At 37.1% G+C, this 11,390-nt stretch overlaps 3 protein-coding genes across 3 annotated transcripts; 1 reads left to right on the forward strand and 2 right to left on the reverse strand.

The window, feature by feature from the left end:
• Positions 1-1,792, reverse strand: LOC125186340 (putative protein S-acyltransferase 1). The gene is made up of 5 exons (XM_048082690.2): positions 1,448-1,792; positions 1,169-1,339; positions 832-1,059; positions 421-654; positions 1-324 (listed from the first exon to the last, which is right to left on the reverse strand). The coding sequence occupies exons 1-5, from the start codon at positions 1,712-1,714 to the stop codon at positions 172-174; spliced, it is 1,053 nt and encodes a 350-aa protein (XP_047938647.1). The 5' UTR covers positions 1,715-1,792; the 3' UTR covers positions 1-171.
• Positions 1,793-4,026: 2,234 nt separating this feature from the next.
• Positions 4,027-6,956, forward strand: LOC125188437 (uncharacterized). Its single transcript, XM_048085286.2, has 3 exons — positions 4,027-4,331; positions 5,673-5,696; positions 6,377-6,956. The coding sequence occupies exons 1-3, from the start codon at positions 4,151-4,153 to the stop codon at positions 6,694-6,696; spliced, it is 525 nt and encodes a 174-aa protein (XP_047941243.2). The 5' UTR covers positions 4,027-4,150; the 3' UTR covers positions 6,697-6,956.
• Positions 6,957-7,038: 82 nt separating this feature from the next.
• Positions 7,039-11,032, reverse strand: LOC125188436 (fatty acid hydroperoxide lyase, chloroplastic-like). Its single transcript, XM_048085285.2, has 2 exons — positions 10,517-11,032; positions 7,039-8,202 (listed from the first exon to the last, which is right to left on the reverse strand). The coding sequence occupies exons 1-2, from the start codon at positions 10,913-10,915 to the stop codon at positions 7,153-7,155; spliced, it is 1,449 nt and encodes a 482-aa protein (XP_047941242.2). The 5' UTR covers positions 10,916-11,032; the 3' UTR covers positions 7,039-7,152.
• Between the last annotated feature and the right edge of the window lie 358 nt (positions 11,033-11,390).

The following is an 11,390-nucleotide window of genomic DNA, read 5'->3' on the forward strand; positions in this document are numbered from 1 at the left end:
TTGAATGCTATGGGGACAAGATAACAACTACTACCAGAGAGTTAGCTAAATCGAATAATAATATATAATAAAATGCTAAATAATTCAAATTCATCGACACAAAAAAATTACATATAGGAAGCAAATTTTCAATTTTATTATAAACATACTCCATATATATTAATTCTATCATCAAACTTGATCATAAATATTTACCTCTCCTCGGAAGTCAACCTTAGGAGGTGGCATTGACCAAAACAATACTTCCATAAAATTACTCAGAAATCCTTTATCATATGGATTTTGGGACGACGCATAATACTGATGAAAATTCTCATACGCTGTCTGTATAAAAAAAAATTAGAAATTAAAAACATGTGATTTATAAGAATTTCAAAAATTAAAACTTGATTTTAATGAGTTGTTAGTACTATTAGTTACTTGATTTGATGCAACAAGGTACAAATTGTAGCTGGTAAGGAGACCAAGTAACAAAGTAGCGGCAAACGTGAATGACGCCAACGCCAAAGTCTCGGGGCAATTTCTCAATAAGTCGATCAAAACGACGTTGTTTTGAGACATTCTGTGTCGGATGGTTTGGAAGGAGAATGCAAATATGTATGCAAAGAGAGCTAATGCGACGAAGAGAAAGATGACGTAGAGTCTGTAGTTTCTCTACAAAATCAAATTAAAGCCATCAATCAGTATATCTTACTCAAATTTCGAAGAAATTATATAGTCCACATAGGTGTTGTTAGATCAATTCAAGTCTAATATAATGTAATCTGTATATAATTTCAAGAAAATAAAATATCAAGATTAGAATAAAATGATTTTAATTGATTTACTTACCAAACCAATACATTGGCCTATCCAAGGGCAATGGTGATCAAATTTCTCAACACAATTGTCACAAACATCACAATGCCGACTTCGTGGTGGTCCATATATATTGCAAATCCCACAATACTTAACTCTCGCTTCATCTCCTAATTTGGTCGCGCTTTCGACTAGCGTCTGATCGCTCCGGGAAAGAATCCCCGGATCGGTCGCACTAACCATTCCCAAATTGACAATAGCCTACACAAACACTTTCTTTAGAAAAAGCAATTCGATTTTATGAATATGTCGAATTAATTTGACCTCACATAATTTATTTTATAAAAAAGTGCAAAAAAATTATACTTACAATAAAGGTCAAGATTAAAGAGCCTATAATCTTAGGAGAATAGGCGAATGAAACGACGTCGTTTGCAGCATAAGCAGCGAAACTCCAACTCGACATAGCAATCGCCATTGTCGTAAGCACCAGTCCTCTCGGATCCGGGCCACAGACGAGGCGGCCGCCACAGAAAAACACCTGCATTGAGCATAAGTTAACAAACACAATTTAATCTTTAAAACTAAAAATATGACATTTTTTTATAAAAAAAATTAGGGATATTCAGTGTGCATTATTGAGTTGTACGTTGTTTCCGGGCCAAACATGGTACAATCTTGTGGTCCGATCGCCGTGGAAGGACTTGGGCAACCGACGGCTGAGAATCCTTTTTGCAGAAGCTAGTTTTTGTCGTAAACCGATGAGATTTGGTTTCGTTTCTGCGATTTCGACCGATGCTTCTGCTTTGGCGGGGGATTCGAATAAGGTTATCTCCGGCTGATCATCAAAGTGTGCTGTCTCCGGCAATGTGTTTGAAACGGTGTCGTTTGGTTCCTTTTTAGCGGTTGAGGCCATTTTTTTTTGTTGATGTTTTGGTGTTGAGAGTTCAAAATGCAGATGAAGGCGCCATGAAATTGATGGAAGTTTTTCAACTGACTTTCAGTTATGGATTTGAAATGTTATGAATTAATAAGGATCATTTGATTTAATTTTATTGGGTGGTGCAAACTATAAATATTATACAAAACCGTTAAAAATGTCAACAGATGATAAAATAACATCAAAAAAAAATGTCAACACAATTTCAACTCAATCAACCATTGACATTGTATTGACATTTTTTGTTGCTATTATTTTGTCATCTGTTAGACATTTTCTAACTGTCCAGGTCATAGTTTGGAGTTTGTACAATATATAAAGTTTGCATTTGATCATATTCTAATTTTATTTGAGTTTATTTTTAACAGATTATAGATGATACGTCTAAGACCATCTCCAATCATTTACACCAAACTCAAACCCATTTTTGAGTATATGTCACACCAAAAAATAAATTTACTCCAACCATTTACACCAAATTTAAGATTTACACCATTTTTTGGATTTTGTCTCACAAAATTTTTGCAGTAACACCAAATATGGTGTTGTTTTAAAAAAAACACTAAAAATGGGTTTGAGTTTGGCGTATAGTTGGAGAAGATTTCTACACCAAAACTCATTTTTAGTGTATGGTTGAAGATGGCCTATAAGCATCGAATGAACCTTCACACTGATTCGAACAAAGCCAGTCCATAAGAGTGCGCAAATATTAATAAGACATTGTCTTCACGACACATTCTTATCCAATTTCACCATTGAAGATTCAACAAGCTGAAAAAAAAATGTTGAGAGTTTAAAGAGGATCTATCACACTGATCCAATCATAGTAAAGCGTAGAAATCTAAGCCTGATTATAAAAAAAAAAGGCTCAATCACTTTTACTAAAACACGTGATGCACATTATGTTTATTTGGGGAAGAGGGAGTATACATTTTTTTTATTTGGTACCTACGATTTTAAACTAGCTATGATCAAATCATGTGGTTTGATTGAATCTTAATTAGATCTATAGAATTTAGTGCTCTCCAAATTTATTTGGTGCCCTTTTTATGTGGTCCAATTGATTGAATCGTAATTAGGTCTATAGGATCTAGGGCAAGCCCATTTTTATTTAGTGGCTTTTTCCTAAGTGGTCCAATCCATTACACAATACTACTACTATGATTAAACCATATATTTTCCAAAGTTGTTAATTCTTATCATATTCTAATTAAACCAAACTACTTTATTGCTGATTTAGATTTGTATTTTATTAAAAATATTATTTTCATAAATGCAATCCTGAACATTAAGTATACTCCTTTTCATTAAGCCAATTAGCCAAGTGGCAAGCAATTGACTCAACTCCAAAATAGGGATGGTGAAATGGGTTACCACGGATACCCATACCCGATTTTAGCCAAATTTGTTACTCCAATACCCGCCCCACAACATATCGGAATTACCCGATACCCGTGTCGGGTATCCCGTATCCGACATTGCGAGTACCCGTACCCGATCCGAAGCCCGGATGCTGAGTATGACCCTTCAATCGTGCAAAAAGTTCTTCAAACCAAAGGTTGAGTTCATGAAGCCAATTAATATTTATGCTTTGAATTTTTTTTAATAGTAATGAATATTTAGATTGTTGGCGCACTATTATCAAAATATGATCAGAATATGTATGCACATCGTATTTGTATATTTTAATACATAATTTGCACATTTCCAAATTTCAAATTCAAAATTAAATGCAAACCAAAATTTATTGTATCAATTTTGATTGTAAGCTTTGAATAGATTAAGAATAAAAGTGAGGGGACACTCTATAGCTTAGTTCTGGTGAGTTTTCAAAATTTATATGCGTTGGAATATAAAAATATTTCTAAAAAAACTGATAGAACTTTTAGATTTTATAAAGTATTAAAAGATTGTATATAGCTAATACTAATAATATCGGGTATTATCGGGATTAACGAGTATATCCGCACGGGTAGCAGGTATACCCGTACCCCAAAACTCTAAAACACACTACCCGATCCCGCTCCGTTTCTCATTATCGTCGGGTAGCGGGTACCCAATACCTGGCGGGTATCGGGTCGAAATGGGAATAACCCATTACCCGCTACCCATTTTGCCACCCCTACTCCAAAGTCCAAAATACTCTCTATGTGCCAAATTACAATTTTAATAACTTTTTGGCTAATTTCTTAATTTAAAGGAATTAGATGGAGTGATCTGTAATAAACAGTGCCCACCGAATTGGATTCGATTAATGATGAATTTGAACACACTGATTCAACAGTTCACACTCTCTCATCACGTAGTGGAGTTGGATTGATTTCGACGCGCATGTAGCTTTGCTGAATCACATCTACAGAGATAGATACATATATACATATAGCGGAGGAGGAGGAGAGGAGGAGGAGAAAAATGGCGGTGAGAACTGGGGTTGTGAAGGCAGTTATCGGCTTAATGGCGATTTGCTTGGCAGCATATATAGTGGGGCCGCCTCTGTATTGGCACTTGATGGAGGGATTGGCGTCTGCTTCAGCTGCTTGCCCTTCTTGTAACTGCGATTGTGATGCTTTGCCCCTTCTCTCGATTCCTCAAGGTATGTTGATTTTTGTGCTAGATCTATCGCGATCTCTGTGTTTGAAGTGGATATTGTGAATTGGAGTTGTGTAGGTTCTGATTTCTTAGGATTGGAGCTCGAATTTGGGTGGATTGATGTGTGATTGTTTGATTGCTGCTCGAGCTTTTTTGGTTTAGGTTTGTTGAAATTGGTTGGATTTTTAGGGTTTAGATGATTGTATGTTGGTGTGATTTTGATAAAGATGAGGACTTGGCTATGTTAGATAGCTTGTTTCAGCTATGGAGTGTTGGATTTTGCCCATTAGTGGCTGAAATCTTGATCTGGGATTGAGACATTTTGTGGGGGTTGTAATTGAGATCATTGTGTGATTTTGATGACTTGATGTTCATGTGTGTGGAGTGGAGATGGCTTCTGTTTGCTAAGATGTGAGCTCGAAGGTTCGGTTGGATGATCGGATCGTTAAAAGACTATGGCTTCTGTCACCTGACTATGTAGTTGTTGTACCGATAGACCATCATTTAGTGGCTTAATCGCTTAGATACTATGGTGCTGATTCAGGGTTATAATGGTTAGTGTAGTATGGGAGGATTGTACATTTAGGAGATGGCTGAGTTCTTAATTGAATTCCTGTCAGACACTCGAGAAGATTAGATACGATAGGTGTCATAAATATTTATATTAGAGCAATGTAGCTCTCAGTAAGCTGATAGCCACTGATAGTGATCTGGGATTGAGCCATTTTGTGGGTGTTGTAACTAAAATCATTGTCTGATTTGATGACTTGATGTTCATTTGTGTTGAGCCGGCCTCTGTTTGCTACGATATGAGCTTGGAGTATATGTTGAATGATTGGGTCCTTGAAAGACTATTGCTGTTGTTACCTAAATATGTAATTGATAGGATGTAGGAATCTAGGCCTATTGTCGTGCTGAATGCTGATAGACCATTTGTCGTGTAAGAATCTTGGGCTGGAAGTTTCTGTTGGATTATTTAGTGGCTTAATCATGCTGATCCAGGTCTATAATAGGTAGTGAGGACTGTACGTTTAGGAGATGACCGAGTCCTTGATTGAACACCAGTGGACACACCAGAACACTGAAAAATACAATAGGTGTTAGAAATGCTGATATTAGAGCTGTGCGGCTCTCAGTAAAATGATAGTCGCTGATATTTTTTTTCCGTACTTGAGTATGTTGCAAGGCTCGTATGTGTGTTATTATGTCATTTTGTCATATGGCATAGATAGTGTATTTTCTAAGTGTCACTTTCTTTACTTGAATCTGTTGTTATATGCTTGTTTGGATTTTGTGTTATTTTCTGCTTAAAAATAACTTTTGCTCATTACTTTGGCTCTTGCAGGACTTCATAATGCTTCCTTTGCAGGTAACCACTGTATTCTTTGTTTTAATTGCCTTACAATAACATGTTTACTGTTCCTTTGGTTCCGGTATCTTGATTTTCTCGTTGTTCGGATTGGTAAAGAATCAAGATATGAACCTCACAAATAATATTCTCATTTTTCTTGATACGTCCTTACACGACTTTCTCTTGCTAGAGTGTTTTCAACCTTTTACCCTTAGCTCAGTGTATTCACAGAGTGCTATTTTTGGACCTGAATTTTTATGTGGAAGCAGCTGAAAACATTAAATAACGCGTATTTTCAGCAGCTACCTACTTGTTTTTACTGTCTCTATAGAGTATGTCTATAGATCATCTTTACATCACATTAATTACATTTTGGAATTATGATGCCGGTACCCATTGATTTATGTTCTACACTTTGAGGTGGTCCCCGACTCCCTATTAATTAGTATTCAGTTTTTCGGATCATTAATTTCTATTTTACATTGACCATTCTTTTGTCCGTGGAAGAATATTTTTGCATTTATTCATGTCACATTAATAATGGAAAACTAATAGGAACCTAATTTAGATTTGAACTGCTAACTATCTTAAGTGTCCATCTTTTATATTCCTTCTGTGTAATTTAATTAGTTTTCGAGCACGTATGATTGATGCTCTCAAACTATCTGCTGCCTTTACTTTCCCTTCACGTCTCGCAGATTGCGCGAAGCACGATCCAGATGTGAGTGAGGACACACAGAAGAATTTTGCAGAGCTACTCTCGGAGGAGTTAAAGCTGCGAGAAACAGAAGCTCTGGAGAATCAGCAGCGTGCTGACATGGCACTGCTTGAAGCGAAGAAGATGACGTCCCAGTACCAGAAAGAGGCCGACAAGTGCAACTCTGGAATGGAGACGTGCGAAGAGGCAAGGGAAAAGGCTGAAGCAGCTTTATTAGCGCAGAAACGGGTGACAGCAATGTGGGAGCAAAGGGCACGCCAAAAAGGTTGGAAGGAAGGAAACGGCAGGGCTCAGTCCTAGCTGTATTATCACACGCAGTCTATAAGAAATACCCAAAAATTGTCATATATAGTTTCTTCCAGTCGGTTAAACGGGCATGATGCTCTGCTTGAAGGGCATCACAAGCTCCGTATACCTGGTGTTTTTTGCTGAAAGCAAGCATCAGCTCTTTCAAGTCTGAAAAATATAATATCTTCTTCATGTAGAGGTAACATTGTCACCATTATTGTTGTTACTATTATTGATTGATCTTAGAAATCCAAGAAATGTTTCAGAGCTTAGTTATTGTGTACTGTTATTGAGAATATTAATCATTGTGTTATTTTAAGGTTTAGAAGTTCAATTTTTGTGTTATATTCATGATTTGAACAGGTAAACATATTATTTTGCCATGTCTCTTTCATACATTGACAGAAGTCGACGTATATAGACGTCGTGCTGTGTGACGATACATCATCATATACAGCGTAGCCGCTGTCACTTTGCCTTTTTGAGAGCAGTGACAGAACCAGAAGAAATGGAGATCTCATCATATCTCTGAAACAGGTAAGCAAGAAACACAGCAGCAGTTTGAGGCACGGCGTCCTTGGCCGCACACTGCTTGTTGGAGGCCGATGGGCCCGGAGTTCCCATCTGCGGCCCGTTCGACCAGAACAGGTATTCGAGTAACTCGTCTCCGCCTCTTTTCTTTGAGAATCTGTTGTACACAAATTCCTCTGGATTCTCAAATATTTTAGGATCCCTCATCACTAGTGGCTGGAAGCCACACAGCAGCTCGCCCTTCTTGATCTCGTACACCGTGGTGTGCGAGCTGAGGTCGAAGTTCTTTCGAGCTCGGCCGAACTGCTGTGGGACAGGTGGATTCAAACGCAGTGTCTCGTACACGAACGAATTCACCAGGTCCATCTCCTTCACCGTCTCGAAGCTAAGGACGTTGTTCGAGAGCTTCTCCCGCACCTCCTTCCTCAGCTCCGCCTGCACGCTCGGCTTCTGCTCGCTGAGGCTGCTGAGGAGCGAGAGGAAGAAGAGGGAGAAGCCTCCGAACGCGTTGAACCCGAGCATGAAGACGAGGTTGTGGATGGCTTCCTCCTTGGTGAGCTTGAACTCGGTCTGCGCTCTCGCCAGCGTTTCCCCGGCTCCGTTCTCGACGAAACTCGCGAGCTTTTGGTAGTCGGATTTGACGAGCCAGAAAGGGTAGGAGAACGAGTGGAGGAAGATCTCCTCGAGGGGTTGCACAACGTTGATGCTTATCGTGGGGAGGAGTTGCACGGCGAGCCATTTGTCGACCATTATGTGGCCGGATTTCTTGATCTCCGGGAAGGCGGACGTGTCGGCGCCGAGGAGGGTGAGGCTGAGGAAGGAGAATAGGAATTCTTGGAGAGGGAAGATGTAGCTGGCGGAGCCTCCGTCTCCGGCGGCGGCGAGCTGGGATTCGAGGGAATCCCACATCGCGTCGAGGGTGGTGGTCATAGACGAAACCCATGTGCTCGAGCTTCGTCTTAAGATGTCTTTGGCAAAATCTTTGATCTGCAATTAATTTAATCATTCGTTGATAATTCATTCGTTAATGGTACTAAGACAAGGAAAATGAAAAGGAAGAGTAGTAATAAAATGCAAACTTATATATTATACAAATTCAAAACTCTTCAATATCGTCTCAATACAGTTTCAATACAATATCAATACAGTATAAAATTTTAAGATTTTAATGTCAACACAACATCAATCATTGACTATTCTGTTGATGTTTTTTTGTGATCTGTTGACATTTTTCAATGGTCTATATCATAGTTTTGAGCTTGTACAATATTTAGAGTTTTCATTTGATCACATTCAGAAAAGGAATATGCTAGTTCCGAACTACTATCGATTTTTATTAATTGTGATATCAATTGTTAAAATTTATAAGTAATGCAACAAACTAATAATTCATGCTTCCTCACCTAAGAAATAGTTGTCCATCCGAAATAAATTTCGTGGTTATGAAAGCATGGGTATTGTGTAAGATAACAAGATAAGATAATTCAGATTACAGCAAAAATAGTATTCATTTTTTGAAGTATGGACCACAATGAGCTAGATGCACATGTACAAATCAGTCGATATGATTTGCATGCATTAAGTGGAAATGATCAATAAAAATTATGTTAAGTTTTGACTCATAAAATTCCTAATCTAGAGCTACTACTAAGAATTTAATCCAGATATAAATACGCAAGGTAAAACAAGTTTAATATTTTGTACATATTATAGAAATAAAGTCATGAGAGAAATATTTAAATTTCTATGTTAAATTATTGAATTATCGGTCGGTAATGAATTCCAAAAAATAAAGGATGTACAACAGATATGAAATGATATGTGTTATAAATAAAGGAAACATGAATAGTTATAATTTTTATTAATCATAATTAAGTGGTGTTCGTCTTTTTCAGTGAAAAGACTCCTAGGGTTTAGATCCACAGATTCTGGACCACATTACCCACTCTGATTAAATTAAACAAGTCAAACTATTTAAATTTTAAATGCATGTTTCATATCTGATCTCTTCAATATAAATGTTATTTTAATTTGATACGTATACATAATTTAAAATAACAAACTAAGTAGGAGTATAAAATTAAGTTAGTACTATACATTTTGCTACATGATGCTAATTAATCTGGTTTATACAATGGGATGATATATCAAGAAAGTATTTATGAGATGCGAACCTACATAAACGGAAAAGCATTAGGGATCTATAATATTGTCCCATTTTTTGGAGTCTCATTATATTTCTATTTCTATTTCTATTTCATTTTCCTATAAGTTTTAAATTTATAAATATTAATTATGATTGTAATAATTTTATTTTAAAATGAGTAATTGTAGAAATATCATAAAATATGGTCGAATTCTATTTTCTACTGCAATTTTAAAAATTAATCAAAAAAATTATGAAATTCAGATTTATTTGCAATTATCTTATAGCAATTTTTATTTATAAAACTATATTTAATTTGGTAGCCGGAAAATATTATATGGGCGTCAAAGCCAATGAGCCCAATAATGTCATTTATTCATTCATAAAATGATACTTCCTCCCGTTTTGTAATGGAGGCGTTTCTTTTCGATACGTAGATTAAGAAAAATTGTGTTAGATGAGTTAAGATAAAGGAGAGTAAAGTGGAAAATGAAAAAGGTAGAGAGATGAAGAGAGAATAAAATAGGTGTGGAAAAATGTGTTGACTTTTACTAAAAAAAATGACTCTATTACTATAGAACGTACCAAAATAGTAAAATGACTCTATTACTATAGAACGGATGGATATCATTCAGTTAAAAACAACATCAATTTATACATAGACGACCAATTTGTTCCTTGATAAATAATTGCGAATAAATTCAAATTTCATGATTTTTTTTCTTAAAAAAGAAATGACTCTATTACTAAAGAACGTACCAAAATGATAAAATGACTCTATTACTATGGATATGGAACGAATGGAGTATCATTTAGTTAAAAACAACATCAATTTATACGTAGACGACCAATTTATTCGCTGATAAATAATTACAAACAAATTCAAATTTCATGATTTTTTCTAGTATGATTTAACTAAACTTTATAACTTTTTTGATAATTAAATAATTTAACACTTAAATTACTACCATCTCTTTTATCTCCATATAAATAATTGGATCGCACTTCAATGTATTTAATCAAACTGGTAACAGATGTGCAAAAATCTAAGATTCTCTCATTCTTCATTAAAATAAATTTTTATATTTGTTTCAAAATTAAACAATTTCAATGCTTATCTCTATGTGAGATTGGGTGAGTGAGAGATGAACGTACTTGTCCATGCTTGGTTTCTGCGGTATCCAGATAAGCACAAACCCTGATTCCGCCGGTGTAATTGACGCTCGGCATGAAATCGCCGACGAGGACGTTCGATTTGTCGACGAGCTCCGCGTCGAAGAGGTGGCTGAACGACCTCACGTCGAGCAGCGCCACCACGTTCGGATTCACGCCGCCGAAGAACGGGAACGCCGGCGGCACGTTCGTGCGGAACACCGTGCTCTCGTACTTCTCGATCCTCTTCGCGAAGAAATTCTGCGGTCCTTGCAGCCAGAAATACTGCAGCCGGTCCGCCAGCGGCCCGATCACCGGCCACCCGTAGCTGCCGGGGATCGCCGCCCGCTGAGACGCGGCTGACGGCGACAGCGGCGCCACTGAGAGCGATGCATTCAGCATTTCTGCGCGAGAGAGAGAGATCGGCCGAATTTGGGGGAAAATTGAGGGTTTTTGGAATTCGGAATTTGATTTTGGAGTGAAATTGAATTTCAATTTTGGTTATGCTTTATAAGTGTTTGAGCTACATTATTGAGGACGCTGTACTCGATTTTTTCTTTCTATTTTTGTTTAAAACACATTATTTAATATACTCCATTTATGTTTTTACTATATGATGAGTAAATAAAATATTGAGATAAATAATAAAATAAAATTAATGAAATATCTTTTGATGTGGATCGAAATTCGAATATGGTTTCTGAGAGCATCTCCACCGGTGGACGTCCCGGTCGGACGTCGCGGAAGTCCGACCGGACGTTCGCCATTGTGAAGGTTTAGGTCGGACACAGACGTCCCATGAGGACGTAGGATATCCTCGCGATGTCCGACCGGACGTCCGCCATTGTGGCGTCAGTCGGACGTCCTAGTTAAAATT

Source organism: Salvia hispanica, chromosome 5 (genome assembly GCF_029641045.1).
Source record: "Salvia hispanica isolate PSC_SH4W2 chromosome 5, Shi_PSC_v1, whole genome shotgun sequence".
Taxonomy (NCBI): domain Eukaryota; kingdom Viridiplantae; phylum Streptophyta; class Magnoliopsida; order Lamiales; family Lamiaceae; genus Salvia; species Salvia hispanica.

Bases quoted from the DNA above. Each gene is read 5' to 3' on its own strand.
- LOC125186340 (XM_048082690.2), bottom strand. From the start codon at position 1,714: ATGGCCTCAACCGCTAAAAAGGAACCAAACGACACCGTTTCAAACACA. The intron at 655-831 runs GTAAGTAAATCA...TTGATTTTGTAG, and splicing joins TAGGCCAATGTATTGGTTTG to AGAAACTACAGACTCTACGT. The intron at 325-420 runs GTAACTAATAGT...TTTTTTATACAG, and splicing joins ACCTTGTTGCATCAAATCAA to ACAGCGTATGAGAATTTTCA.
- LOC125188437 (XM_048085286.2), top strand. From the start codon at position 4,151: ATGGCGGTGAGAACTGGGGTTGTGAAGGCAGTTATCGGCTTAATGGCG. The intron at 4,332-5,672 runs GTATGTTGATTT...TGGCTCTTGCAG, and splicing joins CCTTCTCTCGATTCCTCAAG to GACTTCATAATGCTTCCTTT. The intron at 5,697-6,376 runs GTAACCACTGTA...CACGTCTCGCAG, and splicing joins TCATAATGCTTCCTTTGCAG to ATTGCGCGAAGCACGATCCA.
- LOC125188436 (XM_048085285.2), bottom strand. From the start codon at position 10,915: ATGCTGAATGCATCGCTCTCAGTGGCGCCGCTGTCGCCGTCAGCCGCG. The intron at 8,203-10,516 runs GTACGTTCATCT...AATTAATTGCAG, and splicing joins CAGAAACCAAGCATGGACAA to ATCAAAGATTTTGCCAAAGA.